At 35.7% G+C, this 19,609-nt stretch overlaps 1 protein-coding gene and 2 long non-coding RNA genes across 6 annotated transcripts; 1 reads left to right on the forward strand and 2 right to left on the reverse strand.

Annotated features, from left to right (window-relative positions):
* The first annotated feature begins 4,821 nt into the window (after positions 1-4,821).
* On the forward strand, positions 4,822-5,983 carry LOC149612662 (uncharacterized). The gene is made up of 2 exons (XR_016376365.1): positions 4,822-4,975; positions 5,038-5,983. It is a non-coding gene; the product is annotated as an uncharacterized LOC149612662 (long non-coding RNA).
* Positions 5,459-14,118, reverse strand: LOC149612663 (uncharacterized). 4 transcript variants are annotated; one of them, XM_089858310.1, is made up of 10 exons: positions 12,887-14,118; positions 12,674-12,698; positions 9,934-10,126; positions 9,206-9,421; positions 7,556-8,929; positions 7,387-7,489; positions 7,256-7,311; positions 6,973-7,175; positions 6,740-6,899; positions 5,459-6,392 (listed from the first exon to the last, which is right to left on the reverse strand). In XM_089858310.1, exons 3-10 carry the CDS (start codon positions 10,124-10,126, stop codon positions 6,079-6,081), a joined length of 2,619 nt encoding a protein of 872 aa, XP_089714436.1. In that variant the 5' UTR covers positions 12,674-12,698; positions 12,887-14,118; the 3' UTR covers positions 5,459-6,078. The 4 variants fall into 4 exon arrangements, with proteins under 4 accessions (XP_089714436.1, XP_089714435.1, XP_089714433.1 ...); XM_089858309.1 differs by having other exon boundaries at positions 7,387-8,929; positions 12,887-12,947; positions 13,014-14,116; XM_089858307.1 differs by having other exon boundaries at positions 7,387-8,929; positions 12,887-14,116.
* Positions 14,119-16,694: 2,576 nt separating this feature from the next.
* LOC149612664 (uncharacterized) lies at positions 16,695-18,028 on the reverse strand. The gene is made up of 4 exons (XR_016376333.1): positions 17,409-18,028; positions 17,257-17,340; positions 17,049-17,122; positions 16,695-16,947 (listed from the first exon to the last, which is right to left on the reverse strand). It is a non-coding gene; the product is annotated as an uncharacterized LOC149612664 (long non-coding RNA).
* Positions 18,029-19,609: the final 1,581 nt, after the last annotated feature.

Genomic DNA, 19,609 nt, shown 5'->3' on the forward strand with positions numbered 1-19,609 from the left:
AATTCTCTGTAAATCGTATCAAGTTTGTGGGACATGTTATCGACAAAAATGGAATCAGCCCGGACGAGGAAAAGGTTCAAGCAATTACGAATTTTCCGGAACCGAAGGATCCCACGGAGCTAAGAAGATTCCTGGGTCTTGCAAACTATTTGGGGAAGTTTATCCCAAGGATGGCCGACATCATTCAACCATTAAATGCACTTTTAAGCACGAAGAATAGCTGGTTTTGGGGCGTCTCACAATCTAACGCCTACCAGGAAGTTAAGACCATCCTCGCATCGAAGCCTGTGTTGTCACTATATGATCCAAAACTGAAAACCATAGTATCAGCGGACGCATCATCATATGGCATCGGCGCCGTTCTCCGTCAAGAACAAGAGAACAAGCAATTGAAGGTCGTCGCCTACGCTTCCAAGACGTTAAGTCCAGCGGAGGTACGGTACGCCCAAATAGAGAAGGAGGCCTTAGCCATGGCATGGGCGTGCGAGCGATTTCAAGATTACATCTTGGGACTTCAAATTTTGATCGAGACCGATCATAAGCCACTCGTAGCCATAATGCAAACCAAGGCACTTGACGACCTGTCACCTAGACTACAACGACTACGTATCCGTCTAATGCGATATGACTATACTGTTTATTTTACGCCAGGAAAAGACTTAATCATAGCAGATGTCTTATCAAGAGGCCCGTTACCAGAAACCGGTAATGCTGAGCTAGAAGAAGAAATCGCAGCACATATTCAGTTGGTCACGGCTTCCATTCCTGTATCAGACGAAAGATTGGCTGAAGTCTGGAGAGCACAAAAGCAAGACGATACCTGCAAAGCGTTGACGAAGTATTCAGAATCGAGTTGGCCAAAACCAAGGGAACTAAACCAAGAGCTGACTAAATATTATCCATACCGTGATGAGATCTCCGTCCAGCAAGATATTCTGATGAAAGGATCCAGAATAATAATACCAAGCGAAATGCAACACGACGTTTTGGATAGAATACACGAGGGCCATCAGGGCATAACAAAATGTCGAGCTAGAGCAAGATCTACAGTTTGGTGGCCAGGACTGTCGAAGCAAATAGAAGAAACTGTAAAGAAATGTACAGCATGCACGAAAGAAATCACAAACCGCCACGAACCACTCTCTCCGAGCGAATTCCCAGACCGTCCCTGGCAAATAGTGGCAATGGACCTTTTCTACCTAGAGAAACAGTGGTATCTCTTGGTAACAGACTTCTACTCTCGCTATTTCGAAGTTCGAAAGCTCAATGACTTGACATCAGCTGCTATCATCAATCACGTGAAATCAATATTCGCCACGCATGGAATCCCCGAGCAAGTCAGGAGCGACAACGGACCACAATTTCAAAATAAACTACTATCAACTTTTACCGCTTTCGCAAGGGAATTTGGATTCCAGCACGTGACGTCAAGCCCGAATTTCCCGCAAAGTAACGGATTTGTAGAAGCAGCCGTGAAAATCATAAAGCAGACTTTGAAAAAGAGCAAGGACCCGAATTTGGCACTTCTAGCATATCGGTCGACACCGTTAGCCAACGGATATAGTCCCGCGGAATTATTGATGGGCAGAAAACTCCGAACAACCCTACCCATATCGAACAAGGAGCTGTTGCCACAAATACCGCCGTTTCATATTGTCCTCAAACGTGAAGAGAAACGTAGGCAGAGACAGAAGGAAGACTATGATCGTCGTCACCGGGTGAAACCATTGCAATCACTTTCGAGAGGAGAGAGAGTGTGGGTCACAGATCTAAGAGTACAAGGGACAATACAAGACCAAACTTCTGAGCCCCGATCATACCTAATCCAAACGCCCAATGGTTTGCTAAGAAGAAATCGATTTCACTTGGTACCAATGCCAAAAGAACCGGAGGATGGTACCCGTCACATACTACATCCCACTGGAGTTAAAGAGATGTGCCTAAACCACGCCGTTCAGTATCCTGTTGCACCAACCATCTCAACGGAAGCTACTGATGCAGAACCAACCATCTCAACGGAAGCTACTAATACAGAACCAACGATAGTCGGCGATCAGAATTCAGTTCCAGATCCATTGACGAATAATCTACCGACCGAACCATCAACTAGTCAGAATGAAGCACTTGACCCTGCAAGAGTTCCGGATGCCAGGAGAAACGAACACACAGCAATAATACACACCAGAAGTGGCCGCCAAGTGAAACAAACTGTTAGACTTAATTTGTAATTAATTAGCTAAAATCATTACTGTAAAGTACTTGTAAATAATGAATTGTAATGTAGGAATTTGACTTATGGGAGAGGATGTGTTATCAGCTTATGATCAGCCCGCTTGATAAGGTTAAAGTCTACTGATAAGAACTATATAAATATCGTACCCTCCCATTATCAGTTTAGTTGTTAATTTAAGTCCCGTAGAGGCAAATACAGACGCGCATAAATAATGCAATAAAGTTTACGTTTTATACAAATTTAAAGGTGTTAAAGTTCATAACACAACAAACTCGACAATATTGAACTTGAAAAATGAATATTGAACTTAATTGAAGAGATGAATTTTCTGTAAAAATTTACTTAATTTTAGTATAATTATAAATAAGTTTAAAAATTAATATCAACATCAAGAAAATCTGCATTTAATAAAAAAAATATGAACATTACAATTTGAACAATAAAAATTAAATATCTAAATAAAAATAATGATATAGATGAACTAATCAATCATTCTCTAATAAGTTACTGTTCCCAAATCTGTAGAAAAATAACTCTACTTATTCCGAAGATTAAACCAAAACTTTAAGTATTTAGCTCAAATTGCACTATAACTTAAAATACTTAATCTTTCCCAGTGTAATTTAGAATTATTTTTATGTAAAAATAAATAAAAATAATTAAGGAATGTGAAAATGTAAATAACATTATGAAAAAAAACAAAAAAATGCTAAATAATAATTAAAATACCTTTCTTTATTTTTATAATTATTAATAACTATTAATATTAATATTAAGATCTAAATATTATTACTTTTCTAATTTTTATAGCTGATAAATATTAAAAGAAACTAACCAATTAAAACTCCCCGTAAATTTTTAAAAAAATATAAAAATTTAGATATATTGTTTTTAGAAGGAAATTCCATAAAATTAAATTAAAAGAAAATCAGTGCCTTTTGTGTGATTAAAGATTCAAAAAATAAATAAAAAGTAAAATTTAAATAATCTGATCAAAAAATTAAATAATCTTGCTCATGAATTAACTTTAAAAGAATTTCTTTCTTCTATGATCTAGATCTAAAAGCCAAGGCCCGTTTTTCTCCAATTTTTAAGTTTTACCGTTTTAATTTCAAATGGTCTGTGATATTAATTAAATGTAATTTGTAAATACACTTTATACCTGAATTATGTATTCACCTAATAACTAATAGAGATAATAAATTCATTATAAAATTAAATTGTATTTACCTTTTTATATGCCAAGGCTTAAACGAGGAGTGGAATTTAGAGCGACTGGTCTACAGGTATTCCCGGAGTAAAAATGGGCTACAATTCCAATATGGCGGACAAACACGTGACGTGACGATGGTGACGTATGGTACCTAAGCCTTGGATAGTTTTGCGTAATTAAAATTTATTAAAATCATTTCCAGGCTGTTCAGAATAATTTTACTAAATAAATTATACCTTTTCTAATAAAATTAGGCCTAATAAGTCTTTGTATGTAAAATAAATTCCAATATGGCGGACTTACGATGGTGACATATGGTACCTAAGCCTTGGACACTTTTGCGCAACTAAAATATAATAAAATCATTTCCAGACTGTTAAGAATAATTTTACAAAATAAATTATACCTTTTCTTATAAAATTAGGCCTAATAAGTCTTCGTATGTAAAATAAATTCCAATATGGCGGACTGACGATGGTGACGTATATTACAGAGTCAAATTCTCAACATCAATAATTAAGTAACAGAGTCAAATTCTCAACATCAATAATTAAGTAACAGAGTCATAAATTCTCAACATTAGTAATTAAGTAACAAAGTCATATTTTTTAGTATCAATAATACAATAACTAAGACAAATTTCCAACATCGAAAATTGTATAACTAAGTTGTAATTACGTAACTAAAACGCATATTTTAAAGAAACCAATAATAAAGTTTGTTTATTATAAATCCCTGATTATTGTTGCTGTCTGATAAGTACTGTTCTCTATAGTGTGAGTGTTGGGCTTGAAATAATTACGAATTTCTGACCCTGCATTAACGGATTAAAGACACTGTCATATCGTATAAGGGAGTCACAAGTAATTTACTGCAAAAGTCGATGTATCATGGAAATATTCCAGAATTGACACTCATTCATGAAGACAAAATACCTAGCAGATTTTACAATTACACCAATGTTGCTTCTATTTGATAATTATGTGTTCGAAAATCTGACAATTTCCCTTCAAGAAAGCAAATCGTTTGGGAAACGGAAGTTAACGTTACTTTGCTCTACACATCCAGTGACTTTGCCCGAAGCTCAGTTTTCCACCGAGACTTACCAAACGGGATCGTTTGGGAAATGGCAGCGAACGTCACTTCATGCCACACATCCAGTGACTTTGCCCGAAGCTCAGTTTTCCACCAAGACTTACTAAACAGGATCGTTTGGGAAATGGCAGCGAACGTTTTTTTGGAGCAGGTTTGCATTTCAGTTTGCGCAAACGAGCTTCTTGATTATATGTGAAGAACAAGAAACTATGTTACTTGCGTCATTCGAACTCTCCCGCGAGTCGAATGCTTCAACATTGTAAACACATTGACTCCCCTGTAACAAAATAGACGTTGGCCCGACTTCGTCCGACCGACGCAACACCGACAGACGCAAAAGGGTCGGTGAACATGCAGTTTGACCGTCGAAATGTCCTAGCCATGAAACGGTTGGCCAGACTCTTGCCCGACTGTATTTTGCCAACTCCGAAAACGTAACATTACCACCCCAAAAAAACATAGTTTTCCGACTGTATTCTGTACCACTTGCCAACAGATAAGAATCTTAATGGGCGTCTAAACCGACTATTAATGGTGTTCCTATCCGACTGCTAACGGTCGTCCGCCCGACTGTTAACTATAATCACGCCCGACTGCTAATGATCGTCTTGCCCGACTGCTAATGGTTGTCCGCCCGACTGTTAACTATAATCACGCCCGACTGCTAATGATCGTCTTGCCCGACTGCTAATGGTCGTATCGTCGGACTTATATCTGTTGACTCGCCCGACGTTTAACTGTCTTCTCGCCCGACCCTAAATATTCTTTTTGCCATACTGTAAATATCCTTTTTGTCCGACTGAAAATCGTCCTCTTATCCGACTGCAAACGATTGCCTTACCTGTCTCGTTATCACGCTGCGGGCAGCGAAGTTGGTTTTTCCTTAGGTCCCAAAAATTGTGAATTTTACACATATATAGATTTCAAGAACATAAAAATAGTTTTATTCCAAGGTCACTTTAGCATCTCACACATAGTCATATCACATCTTTTAACATAATGGTATCACTAAATGACCGTTTTTTGATCATGTGGGAAAAAATTGGAGGAAAATGAATTTTTTGTAAATGCAATATTTTGTTAGGACCAATGAATTAGAATACTAAATTTCATGTACAATATAGTTTAGGAACATTAATTACATGAAATACAAATAGTTTTGAGGAGTAACAATGACTTAAATATTTTGTTTGGACCAAATAACTTGAAAACTTGTTTTACTATTTAAACATTGAAGTTTGAAAACACTTCAACTTATATAGTTAAGGGATAATTAAATGACGAAAACACTTTCATATTATGCAGCTCAAAAGCTTTAAAGGGAGAGTTAATTCTGACATAAAGTGATATAACAGAGTCCATGTTCCAAAAAACGCCCAATGAATCCAGTTTATTTATAAATATAAAGGAATTTATAAATATAAAGGAATTTATAAAAACCACTTTTTGCTAGAATAGTCTATAATCCCTTAGGATACTTGGAAAAGTTCGTATTAAAAATACTCGTCTGAAAAGATAAAGTGAAGTCTCTATATACTTAATCAGTTAAAGAATCTTCACTGTCGAAACGCCTGCTTTCATCATTGGACGTTTGGCACTTTTCATAGTTCAAACCCTCATCTATGTTCCCTTTATCTTCAGGGTTTTCTTCTTCATTACTGTTTTCGTCGTCATCAATTCGTTCATCTGCATCAACACTATCACCATCTTGGGAAATTATCTTATTTTCTTTCTTTCTTCGATCCAGTCGACCCCCATCGCGGTCAGACTTATGTTTAAGCCATTTTTTAATGACACATTCAACATCATATTCCGTAGATCTTCTTAACTTCGGATTTGCCATTACTGCAGCTACAAGTAAATAAATTATTTTATCTCTCTGAATAAAAACAGGAATGTGATAAATACACATTCCAACAATATATAATTACTTTAAACTAAACTTACCAAAACCTTTCCGTTAATTTAATATTGTTTTTCAAAGTTTCAAAAGTTGACTTAAAAAGTCAAAATTTAAAAGTTTGAAAAACTATATAAAATGAACGAACAGATTTTGATAAGTTTTGTTATTGATTTTGATGTTATTTTAACAATCTTAATCGATTTAAAAATGGTTCTGAGATTATTTCTTTATCCCTTTATGATGAATAGTTGTTGAAGATTTATGCGCTTCACTAGCACTTAAAAATAATACTAACCATTGATTACATCTCTTAAAATTAATTTTGAATAGCCAATTTTTCCATTCGATCCCATCCAGTTCATTTGCAAAACTAAACCATGTTTGAAAGTTTTCGCCAAGGCCCTCCTTATAATATCATCCGGATACTTTCCACCCCAAGTTCTGATCATGGCAATCTTCAAATAATAAATTACACTCATTTCATGTCACAACCGTTTTTGAGTATTAATTGGGAAAGGATTTACTTACGGCTTTTTCTCTTTCTTCTTCACTTTGAAGGAGTTCTTCAATTTGTTCTAGCACTTGTATATCTGGAATTGGTAACTTTAAACGATTTGATGTAGTCGATGACGTTGTATTAAATCCAAAATTTTCCGAAAGAGCCTTTGACATTTGAGCAAACTTGGAATTTAAGTCGGTAAGCATAAGAACTACAGTTTTTTGAAATTTTTCTGTAATCCAAAATTTTTTATAAACCAAAAAAACAAAATATTTATAAAATCAATGAAGTAAAAAGCGTTCTCATTTTTACCTTGAGACATTATATTTCCAGTTAAACTGCAAGCTGTGTCGTCAATATTCATTGTACTATGATAAATAAATTAGAATAGGCTGTTGTAACTTGGCATTTTGAGAGTTATATTGCTTAAATTTTACTCATACTTCATTTGAGTGGATATACTTTCTGGGTTACTAGTCGATCCAATAAAACCATATTTTTGAGTTGATTCGCTATCTAAAGCTCGAGTTGATCCGCCTGATGCACCTATATGAGTTGAACCGCTAGGTAATCCTTTCCTGCCATTACGGAGTAATTCGCTTTCGCTTTCACCTTTTCGAAATGATTGGCTTTCACTTTTGCGAGACGATCCATTTAGACTTTTGCGAGATGAACCGATAATATCTTTGCAAGGTGATACGGTTATATCTTTGGAAAATGATCCGGTTATACCTTTGCGAGCTGATCCGGTTATACCTTTGCGAGCTGATCCGGTTATACCTTTGCGAGCTGATCCGGTTATACCTTTGCGAGGTGATCCGGTTATACCTTTGCGAGGTGATCCGACTAGACCTTTGCGAGGTGATCCGACTAGACCTTTGCGAGCTGATCCGGTTATACCTTTGCGAGCTGATCCGGTTATACCTTTGCGAGCTGATCCGACTAGACCTTTGCGAGGTGATCCGACTAGACGTTTGCGAGGTGATCCGACAAGACGTTTGCGAGGTGATCCGACAAGACGTTTGCGAGGTGATCCGACAAGACCTTTGCGAGGTGATCCGACAAGACCTTTGCGAGGTGATCCGACAAGACCTTTGCGTGTTGATCCGACAAGACCTTTGCGTGTTGATCCGACAAGACCTTTGCGTGTTGATCCGACAAGACCTTTGCGTGTTGATACGACTAGACCTTTGCGAGATGATCCACTACTAAATAAATGAGGCCCCGATTCGCTGACAACTGATTTAGTTGTTAATCGGTTAAATGACTTTGAGGTTGAAGCCCTATCTATGGGTTTATGAACCCATCCGCTAGCTCCATTCTTTTCAGTACTTCCGGTTTCATTTTCATCCACAATTTTTTTATTATTTATCCCAATACGGGGCTCTTGCTCGTCATTTTGTTTCTGCAAGTAATTTTCTGCATTATCGTTTAAGACGTCTTCAACTACGCCTATTTTTGAAGATGTTATATGCATTTCTCTTTGAGATGAGATTTTTTTATTTTTATTTTGCAAAGAAGTGTTAATAGCTTCCAGTTTTGTTCCTCCTATGTTGCTATTTAAGCTTAGAGGTTGCACGCTGAAAGGCAAATTCAGATCTTCGGACCTTCCCTCAGACGAATTGTTGTAAGTTGTATTTTCTTGTGATTTATTGTTGAAAGCCCCTGGGGATACATAGTTTTCATCCGAGCCATTTTGTGCACTGCTTTGAGTTTCTGTTTCTTGTAGTGAAACTGTAGGTGAATCTTTCACTAGAGATGACGAAACATTTTGAGGAAACTCAAATCTGGATTTTTCCGTTATAGCCGGTGGCAATATCTCAGATAGATCCCTTTCGACTAGATTAGTTGAATCCATACTCTGCCCTGACCTTAAAAAGGTTTTTTGACTAGTCTGTTTGTTTGGATTACTTTCCGGAAATGGAACAAATTCCGGTGGAGATGGAAACTTAATGACGGTAGAGCCCTTGGGTTTGAGAACCAAATCTGATAATATATTAGGAAAAAATTAGTACAACCTTTTAAGGGATACTTAAACCCAACCCAATATTTTCTTATTGAAAATTCATAAAATGAGTCTTTTTGAAACATGAATAATAAAAGAAATGAAGAAAATTTAGTACCTCAACAATTACAAAACATAAAAATGTTTTTGACAAATTGTAAAATTGTATTTATCCCCGATTCTCCAGAAAGTATATCAATTTAATCTCCTAATTGCTGTTCTCATTTTTAGTATTGAAATAAGATATTTTTATTTACCATTTGATATCTCCTTTTTTTTCTTAAACTTCTTTTTTCGTTGAGTCAGTTCATTATCAGAACGGCTCGATTCATCTCCATCTCCTCTGTCACTTTCTTCGTTGCTTAGATAGGCTGTATTTCTCTTTCTCTTTCGTTTTCCGTTTTCGATTTCACTTTGCAAATCCGATGTATCTTCCGCCCTCTTGCAAAGTTGCCTAGCTTTATTGTACGTCGCTTCAGAAGAAAAACATGGAATATGAAATTAATTACCATTTGAGACCGGGTAAATCGAAAAATAACTATACTTTTATGCGGTACCGCATTTAAGACTTGTTTACATAATAATAACGCATGCATTTTTTGCAAATGCTTTGAATTTTGAACTATTAGATGTCTTAATCTACCATTCACGTGCGTGTCAATGCAAATCGATCTTTGTAGTTAACCTCTCATTTAATTCTTTCTTCATCATCCCATTTAAGGGGTTCTTCACCGAAGATGAAGAGGCAGAGCATATTTTGCAATTTTCGGCGAAAAAATTTCGTCTACAGAGTATGCACGACTTTCTAACCAATGAAATCACCTCTCGTCATACCAGAGGGCGCTGCTGGTTGGTTGGCAAGTCACGCATGCTCTGGATATGAAAGTTTGCGCCGGAAATTTCAAAAAGGCTCCTCGTCTTCATACTCGGTGAAGGCCCCTTTAATAATCATTTACAATAAATTGAAACACTTTTAAATACTTACAGGCTTTAGATAGAATCTTTACGTTGAATGATTCCCAGTTCATTGAGGGAGGATGACAAGCAATTTGTAACTTAGATATTTCTCCGCGCTTAGATTTCATTGGCCATAAGCACTTGTTTTTGGCAACACACCAAGATGATGGCACAATATCAATAGCCCCAGGCTCATCGAGAAAACTAACTATTGCATACATCTGATTCAAGAAAGATTGAAATTTAACTTACATTGCTTAAATTAGATCTTAAAATCATCTTGTCATTAATAATTTTTTTAAACAAAGAATATACGCTTCTCTTTATTTAAAAAAAATACCAATGGTAGGTTCATTTTTCAACCACAGGCGCTTATTTTGAATTTGTAATATCAATGGGGTTTTAAATGTTAAAATCCAATCAAGCAGAAAAATGTTTAGTTAATTTTTGTTACTATCTAGGCATCATGCATCAAAGGAATCACGCTGAATAAATTATTCTCTATTGGCAACAGTAAACACTTCATCTTTAGACTTGAATAACTGTAAGTGCTAATTTGTTTTGAAAACCGCCCTATAAAAATACCTAATTTGGAAGATTCCAGGGGATAGTCAAAAAGGTCATTGACAAATTTACAAACACTTCCGCAAACAAATATTTCACTATCTAAATTTTTAAAAATCGCTTTTATAACCAATGTTTCACCAGATTCCAACAGAAAACAATTATCCCCGTTTGATACTGACACAACAAATTTTTGTGTATGAAGTTTTTTGAACGTTTCTACATTTGGAGGTAAAAATGGATAGTTGGCTTTAAAACGTTTCTTTAGACTTAGACCTTGCCTAATTTGGGATTTGGAAAATGATTTGGATTCTTCAATCCTTTTAATCAGTTGCTGAAGTGGTTTGTTCGGACTTCTTAAATGTTTTTTAATGAAATGCAAATGATTTTCGAATGGAAAGGCACTATAAGAATCTAGTGCTCCAAACATCTTTACATCCTGAACAATATGAGAAAGAGAATGGACATTCATTACAATGAACTCTAATCCATAAATTTCTTTTGACATGTTTATGAATATTTTCAGTAACTCTCCTGCATAATCGGCATATTGTTTGTGCAAAATTGGGTGTGCTAAAATATAAATTGCGCAGTGAAGCAACCGGAAATGTTTTAAAACATCATCTTTGAGTATGCCTATCAAAATTATTGGACCAGTATACAATAGAAACTGCCTAAGTTCTGTTGCTTTCCACAGTTTAATGTGCTTTACAGCTCGGGGTTTTCTCGCAAATTCATTTGGAACATACTGTCTACAGTTTAGGAGTTTCTCAGATAGACGTTCACATAAGTGGTTAGTTAATCTAACATTAAGTTTTCCGGTTAACCAACACTTGGCCATCCTTCTCATCACACCAAGGCAAACCAAATGCATGTAATCCAATGGAAACTGCCGAACCATGTTTACATTCAAGTCTATTAGGGGAGACATGTTACCAACTAAATGATGAAAATCATCATCTTGGATTCGAAATAATTCATTAGTACGAGGTGGCGTGCTAAATTCTTCATCAAAAAAAACAGTTCGGCGGAGATGTCTACTGCCTCTTATAGAACATTTGTCACATGAGTTGAAACCTGTGTGACCCTTTGTATTCTTAACAAAAGCCCGAGCAGGAGTGTCAAGAATAAAGGGCCCTTTAACATTGCAGATATATTTTTTATTTTCATATTCAAATCCGTTGACTTCTAAATTTTGTAAGTCAGTAATCAACGGCCTCAAAAATTCTTCTAGGTTACCAGGTTTAACTTCCCCGCAGAACACACCGACCACAAAAGGCTTACCTATCATCCCCTGAGAAAAACTAAAAACACTAGCTAATATGGGCCAAAAGTGTTTGGCATCACTATGGAAAATTGGAAGGCCATCTATATTTATGGCAAAAGATATTTCACGATCATAATGGGGATTTCCTTGTAAAAATGTTTTTAAACCTTGACTAAACCCGGCATGATAATATTCGCCGTTTTCTATATTTACTACCATAGCTGACCTTGGAGTCTTTAAAAGAGTACGTGCATCCTTTGGCAGTTCCATACCATTATCTCGCAACAACACCAGTAGGGCATTAATAGTAACGTGATTAACACTGTGATTTAATGCCCAGTTACGCAAGCCCGAACGAATGTCTAACAATTCCTCTTCCGATGAGCTACTCGAACTTTGCTCTGAATTTAAACTACTAGGGTCTGAACTATTGTCAATATCAGAACTTATTGAATGACGTGAACCACCAGAATTAGAAGTATCTCGATTGTAATCGTCACGATGAGAGTTACTCATATTTGAATCATTGGAACCTGGAATATTTTCCCCGCTAACACGAAGCGGACCTTCTGCATCCGAAGAACTTGACTGCGTAAACTCAGGGGTCGAACCCTCTAAAGACGGACTATTACTTCTTTTGGAGAAAGTGTTAGAGCTACTGCCCTGATTTTCGCTAATTGTGTCATTCAATGATACCTTATTAACATCATCAACTCGATCTAAAACACTCGCAAGATATCTAGCTCTCTTTCGACGTTTCTGCCTATCACTCAAATTATTCAACGACTTATAACTACCCCGTGGAGCTTGGCTATCATCCATTATCTAATAGCTGAACCAATAACCCAACTTAACAAACTAATTAATGCTTAAAACTGTAAACTCACCTAATGTATGTTGGTTAATCTTTTGAAATTCTATTTAAATACTTTCTTACCTTTATTAACAACACAGTTTCAAACCTAAAGAGAGAAATATAATATTTAGATTAATGGAGTCATAACTTACAGTTTAACTAGCTTAATTTTAGCAAAAGAGCAACATTCAAGTCCCCTCTGTAGAGGCACAGGCTTAAATACACTATCAAAATCAGTTCTTTCTTTGTCATTCTGTAGCAAAGGCTTAGCGAAATTATATACAAAGAACTCACCTCTTTACACAAAAGCGTTTGTACAATAAATGCTGAGTTTCATTAGGTCTCTCTTAAATACCTTTAGAATTTAGAGCTGCAGTTAAAGAAGTATCATTAAATTTAAGTTTAAAGGCGATAAACCCACGGGCCACAGCAGTATCAGGCTCTATCAGCGCAGTAAACACGAGACAAACGCGGAGCGAAGAAAGCGCGAGAAACGTTAAGAGTCGGCCGCGTAAGTGAGAGTGGGAGACCTTAACGTGGTAAAACCCGACACAATCAGCGCCGAGGATGAGACAGAGCTACCAGATTTTTTATGGATACCGCACAATCCAAAAAAATCCCGCACAAATAAAATAGGTTTTTCCGGGAAACCGCCAATAAAATTCCATGAAAAAACCACAATTATTTACATTTATATATAAAAGTTTTCTTCAATTAAATATATCTTGAGCAACGAACTCTATTGGCATATTTCTCTTTGTCTACTGAAATATAAATTCCAAAAAAGCCAAATTCGAGATGAAAACCGCCCATCCGGAAACTCTGGAGTGAGAATGGATCAAAATTCAAAATTTATTTATCAAAGACTATATAACATTTCTCCATGAGCAAATGGACTCACAAACTCTATATTTTATATGGTTTAATAACTTCCTGCTCAGTGCCGGAATAATTACACGGAGTTTTTACACCATTTATATTAACTAAGAATTTTTTTGTATATTTTTATTAAATACGTAAATGACTATTTTTATTTCCTCATCGTTTATACTACAACTTAATTTTTTATTTTTAAATAAACGACTTCTCGACCTTTTACCAACCTAAAAGCGGTACGACTAGCTACATTCAAAACGGCCGACTCCTTACCAACCCTTTAAAAATGATTTAGATTTAATCTAACTAAACGTAGTTCATAGCATTGTGTCAGGACGAGAATTAATTATTGGCGCGTTTTCAGATATTTTAAATATTTAGAAATGATTAATTTTCGTTAAGGTCAGACCACCCGCAATAGAGTCGGTAGGAAGTCGAACATTCCGACAGTTTGTTAATTCGAGAGTTAATCCAAACTGCATCTCGGTTGATAAGAATTGAGAAATCGATTGGAACTTAAAAACTTCTTGCGACTACGAACCGTAACATAAGCCGACCATTATTTCGAAGTACTGTTAGCCGACCTTATAACGGCGTAGTCAACTAATGTCGGCATTTAGTCGTTAGAGAACACTCAACGGACAGCCGACGATTCGACCAAAAACCGACGAAAATGCGGAGAGCTTGTGCTACTGGGGCTAAAGCAGTAAGAAATGTGACAATTAAACGCAATTTGTCCTTTTTTAATCCTTTAACCCTTGATCAGAAATTGTCAATTATTTCAAAATCTTGACATACACATACACCTAGACAACAGAACTTGATAGACAACAACAACGTTAAATGATACAGGACTCAAAGTAGGTATCGCCAGGAAATCAAAAAACGGACCTGAAACATTTTAATAGCAAATTTACATTAACACTCCCCTCCCCTCCCCTTCCCCGAATCAAAAAGTAACAATCGGGAGAGTTCTCCCCCTTAATTACGTAACGAACAGAATTGACCCCTTTTGTATACTAGAATTTCGCTACTTTAAATCTATCTCGTCTATTTCCCTCTAAATAATGTGAACATAGTGGAAATTGTATTAGTAAAACTCAATGGAAATGTATTCATTGATAAAACCCAAAGTACATAGAAATAGAAACAAAAAGTACACTTCGTTGAAACTTGCTCGTGCCATGTAATATGAGGAGTCCTCCTTTATCTCAGAATAGTGTTGACCCCCTCTGCACAGGGAACAAGCCGTGAATAGGCTCATAAAGTAGCAGATGCTAGCTCTAGTACCAAAAATGAACGTTAGGATAGCCAGCATCATCTACTACTTTCTATAATTTCCCTGATTGGTTAGTTCATGTAATCGGTTAAGCGGATTGCAGTTTGCTTCTCAGTTTACATGTAGTCTACAGTCAATGGAAGGGAATGGTTAATGAAGTGTACTTTTTGTTTATATCTATACACTTTTGATGAAACCCTGTTCTTCTAACGTAATTTGTGAGCAGGCCCAATGAGATTTATTTATTCCACACAGGAATATTTTAATCTGAATTTTCACCTATTGCGTTATTCCAAACAGGAATATTGAAATTTGTATTCACACATTTTTCTTTATTAGATTTTTCTATTTTAGATCTCGCATTCAGCTTTGAAATGAGACCAAAAAAATTAAAATCGGACCAGAAATGAGTTTGAAAAAAAACCTTCTTCCCTTCCTTACAACATACATGGATTAACTAACGCCAGAAGTATATAATACTTCTCTTCGAGAGAAGTGTACCACAAAGCTGGGTGAGTGTAACGTCACTCTTCCCAACATCGGAACATTTAGAGCAAGGTTACTAAACCGAATCACATACGCGATAAATAGTTCCCTCATCATTACTCTATTAGCGCTTAAATATTTGGCAAGACGCGCTCGTGCATTTTGTCCCACGTCAAGACGAGGTTTGTGGGATGATTGCTGGGGATTTAGTGCCAAACAACTATCGAATTCACATTACGGTGCGATGCCCATTTGTAGTTTGATGAGCAGGAAAGCAAACTTAAAGGGTGAGCCTGGGAAGAATGACGTTACATAACTAAAGCATAGGGAGGATACAGAGTGTCATCCTTCTTCTATTATCCCCTTCTGCTAACGCTAGGGATTGTTCGTTCCCTCATAAAGATTAAGTATGCGTGTTTCAAACACCCCCTAGCAGCAGCTACTATCATTGAGTGGCTACTATATGTATTATGAAGGATATATGTTCTGAACTCAATGGCTACTATCCCTAACCGGAAGTTAGAATAAAATTGGACCAAATATCACCGTGTCCTACGACGTCAAAATTAAAATCCCACCTAAAATTGGGCGCCGCCATCTTTAAAATCCGCAAAAACGATTTATTTTGCGTAGAGATGGCGCTATATCTACATCAGTTTTGGTCCAATAAATTGGGGGAATGAAGAGGAGAATCAAGGAATAATTCGGAACATGAAGTTGGCGATAGAAATACATGGGAAACACGGTTAGTGAACAATCCCTAGCGTTAGTTAATCCATGCAACATAAGCCAATTTGAAAATAAATATAATTATTTAAAATTCTTCATTTATTATATAAAAATTCTTAAAATACATTTTGCTGACCGCCATTTTGTTAATAATTTACTGATTAGCCTCAAACAATTAATTAAATTAAAACTTAAAATTTAAAATTTAAAATTTAAAATTTAAAAATTCTTTGAATACATTTTGCTGACCGTCATTTTGTTAATAATTTACTGATTAGCCTCAAACAATTAATTAATTTAAAACTTAAAATTTAAAATTTAATTTAAAATGAGAATGAAACTCTAATTGAGTTTCAGTCGTCGATACAGTTAATTTGAAAATATCCGCTAACACCCGTGGAATTATGCCTTTCTGGTTACTATTTAATTTAATTTAAAATTTAAAATTTAATTTAAAATTTAATCCATGGTGAACGGCTTAGTAACAAACACAATTAAAATTTAATTTAAAATTTAATTTAAAATTTAAAATTCAATTTAAAATTTAAAATTTAAAATTTAATTTAAAATTTAAAATAAGATCACAGCTCCCTTTAAAGATTTCATATCGTTGAGCATGGCTGCATGATGAAGCTATCACACCGTTCTCATGTTGTTTATAGAAAGACTTAAAATTTAATTTAAAATTTAAAATTTAATTTAAAATTTAAAATTTAATTTAAAATTTAAAATTTAATTTAAAATTTAAAATTTAAAATTTAATTTAAAATTTAAAATTTAATTTAAAATTTAAAATTTAATTTAAAATTTAAAATTTAATCGTATGTGAAACATTTATTGATATCCGGAAGAGAGACTTGATTATGTGTCTTTGAAAAGTTAACCACAATTTTGTCTCCTCCATAGGTTTCCCTTTGTACCAGAGGTCGTGAACGGACTACAACTGTTACTGGAATAACTTTCTCCAGTGCAGCAGTGGTGGCTTCTATTTAAATTAAAAGGGCGTAGTTTAAATAAAATGGGCCAATTTTTAAATCAGATTAACATGCCAGATAGATTCGCGTAAAAAATTAATTGAAACAATACCAGAATTGGCACGAGGAGAGACTCGAGTGGTTGTTGATTTGAGTTTGCCAAGCATTGTTGAATTTGTTTTACCACTAAAATAGTACACAAGGGTCGGTCAATAAGTTTAAATGGTAATAATCAAGGCCCAATTTATTTATAATATAGCAATTAATTTAAATAAATTAAAGTTAATATATAAACAGGATCAGAAAAGCTTACTGCTTACCTAGTATCACAAGGCGCTTGTTAAGTACAAAAACTTAACTACTATTACTTCAAATTACCGTCCCGGTTTAAAAAACTGATAAACCTGAACATTAAAATACAAACATTATAAAATTAAACTAACTAATTAGCTTTAGTAAAATGATATTCAACCTAGAAGCGTCAGACTTCAGGTCCAGGAAGCAACTACCAAACAATTTAACATGACTTTCCGAAGAAAGTTCCCTCTGAAATTTTGAAATTGACATTTGGTTTTTTTTTAATTATTTCGTAGTGGTTTTTTTACGGTTAGGGGCTGTACATAGACATTAGAATACTATAAGATGGCCTCCACTGACGTCTGCTACGGTGCGTTCCAGACCAGAGGGTAGTACTTCTTTGGCAGTCTGGGAAATAAGGATATTTTTTAAACTAGTCCTTGGGACCAGTGACCACCCTAGGGTCCGAAATAATAAACTGGTCTCCGGACTGGTCCCTGGCTTTGTTCTCTTATAGATTTGCAATTAATAAACTGGTCCCGAGGACCAGTAACCCCCACTTTTTGAATTAAAAAACTAGTCCAAGCAATTAATAAACTGGTTTTGGACCAGAGGAAGTGTGCTATTTCCCAGACTGTTCTTTGGTAGTACTGAGGGCCGCAAATAAGAAAATTTTCTTATAGGACACGTGCCCAGTGACTGAGTAAGCACGGATGTGCTCCATGGAGTAAGTGAGTAACCGGAGCAACGCCTACGAGATTTATGTAACGCCTATGCACGCGGCTCCATAGAGACTATAAACCCCAAGGAGTGGAAGGAATGCCTCAACTTGTTGCCCCTTTTTTCCTGGTAAACGGGCCGGAAGCTCTCATGTACCAATTTAGGAGCAACATCATTATTTGCGCTTGTAGAGCGGGGGACCTGCCACTCCTAGGGGTTTATAGTCTCTATGGCGGCTCATTCTGAATGTTTTTCTGGAGTTTATACTTCGACCAGTATTATCGCTAGAGCGGCTAGAGACGCTTTTTTAAGGTAATAAAGGTAGTGACGTGTTTTACGTCAGAGCTTGTTTGAATTTGAGATTCCCGCGCAAACTGATTTTCCCGCGACCTGGGTGGGAGCATGGGAGGAAGAGATTGGGTGAAAAAAGCTTAGAGATTCGGGTCCCAGGGAAGAATTCGCAAGAGACACTTTGGTCTGGGAAATATTTCTCCCCCTTTGTGATAATTTAATTTAGTAATTAACTCATGAACCAGACATTTTCCAGAGGTGAGACATGGTTCATTCGATTCTTGATATTGAGTAGAATATTTTGGAATATTTTCATGAAAATTGCATGTTAGGGGGCCGAGGTAATCAGGTTTTTTTCCTTTTGTAGGGATGATATTGGAGAATTTTTTGTTTTAGTTTCATAGGTCTGAAGCAATTTTTCCGTCGTGAGTCCGGCAGAAGTTTCGCCCAAGTTTTTTTTATTTTGCTGATTCTGTTGGGATTCTGTTCTGCTATAAAAAATGTAGTTTTTTGACTGTATTGTTAGTTTTTTTCTTTTTTTTTATTCTGAATGACCAACTTATATTGTACCATTTTATTTAATTATCATTATTATCTTTATCTTATTTTATTTTATTTTTTTTTATACATATGCATGGTCTTAATTAATCTCGTGTTATTATTCTTGCCCAATACTATTGTACTATTTGCTCCCGATTACTTGTTGATGTTTTCTTATTTTGTAATTACATTTAGTTTTTCTTCCTCTTGACAATTTGTAACTACATACGATGCCCATTTACACGTCACTTTGATGACTTTGTGGGCAATCATTCATTCAATAAATAAATAAATAAATAAACACCGTAGTTTCAATGCTTCATAGTTAATAACTTTATTTCCCATTTAGGCCAAAAAATTACATTTTTTATAGCAGAACAGAATCCCAACAGAATCAGCAAAATAAAAAAAAACTTGAGCGAAACTTCTGCCGGACTCACGACGGAAAAATTGCTTCAGACCTATGAAACTAAAACAAAAAATTCTCCAATATCATCCCTACAAAAGGAAAAAAACCTGATTACCTCGGCCCAGTGTTGCCAATGTGCGGGAAATTTCCCGTTTTGCGGGATTTTTCGATGGTATTTTGGCTTTGGCGGGAAAAAGGTAGTTTTTTGATAAATCAATCGATTTGGCGGGAATTTCAATGACCGTAGGGTTTTGATCATATTTTTTAAACCTTTGGTAAAATTTTAATCTTTTGGCTTGGTGCATCCGATTTTTTCCAACCGACCAGAAATGTTTCCTTCATAGTTTTGGTCCCCCAAATGGGACCTTACTTATAATTGGGTATTTAGTGCTTCTCAGGCAACACCTTCACAATGC

Source organism: Phalangium opilio, unplaced genomic scaffold, assembly GCF_054372755.1.
Source record: "Phalangium opilio isolate 3A_F unplaced genomic scaffold, DU_Popi_V2 ptg000232l_1, whole genome shotgun sequence".
In the NCBI taxonomy this organism is placed as follows: Eukaryota; Metazoa; Arthropoda; class Arachnida; order Opiliones; family Phalangiidae; genus Phalangium; species Phalangium opilio.

What these genes read in the sequence shown, in the direction of transcription:
- LOC149612663 (XM_089858309.1), bottom strand. Translation starts at nt 10,126, where the DNA reads ATGTATGCAATAGTTAGTTTTCTCGATGAGCCTGGGGCTATTGATATT. An exon ending in AGTATATCCACTCAAATGAA is followed by an intron (nt 7,312 to 7,386) that starts GTATGAGTAAAA and finishes TATTTATCATAG; the next exon opens with TACAATGAATATTGACGACA. An exon ending in TTTAAGAGATGTAATCAATG is followed by an intron (nt 6,393 to 6,739) that starts GTTAGTATTATT and finishes ATTTACTTGTAG; the next exon opens with CTGCAGTAATGGCAAATCCG.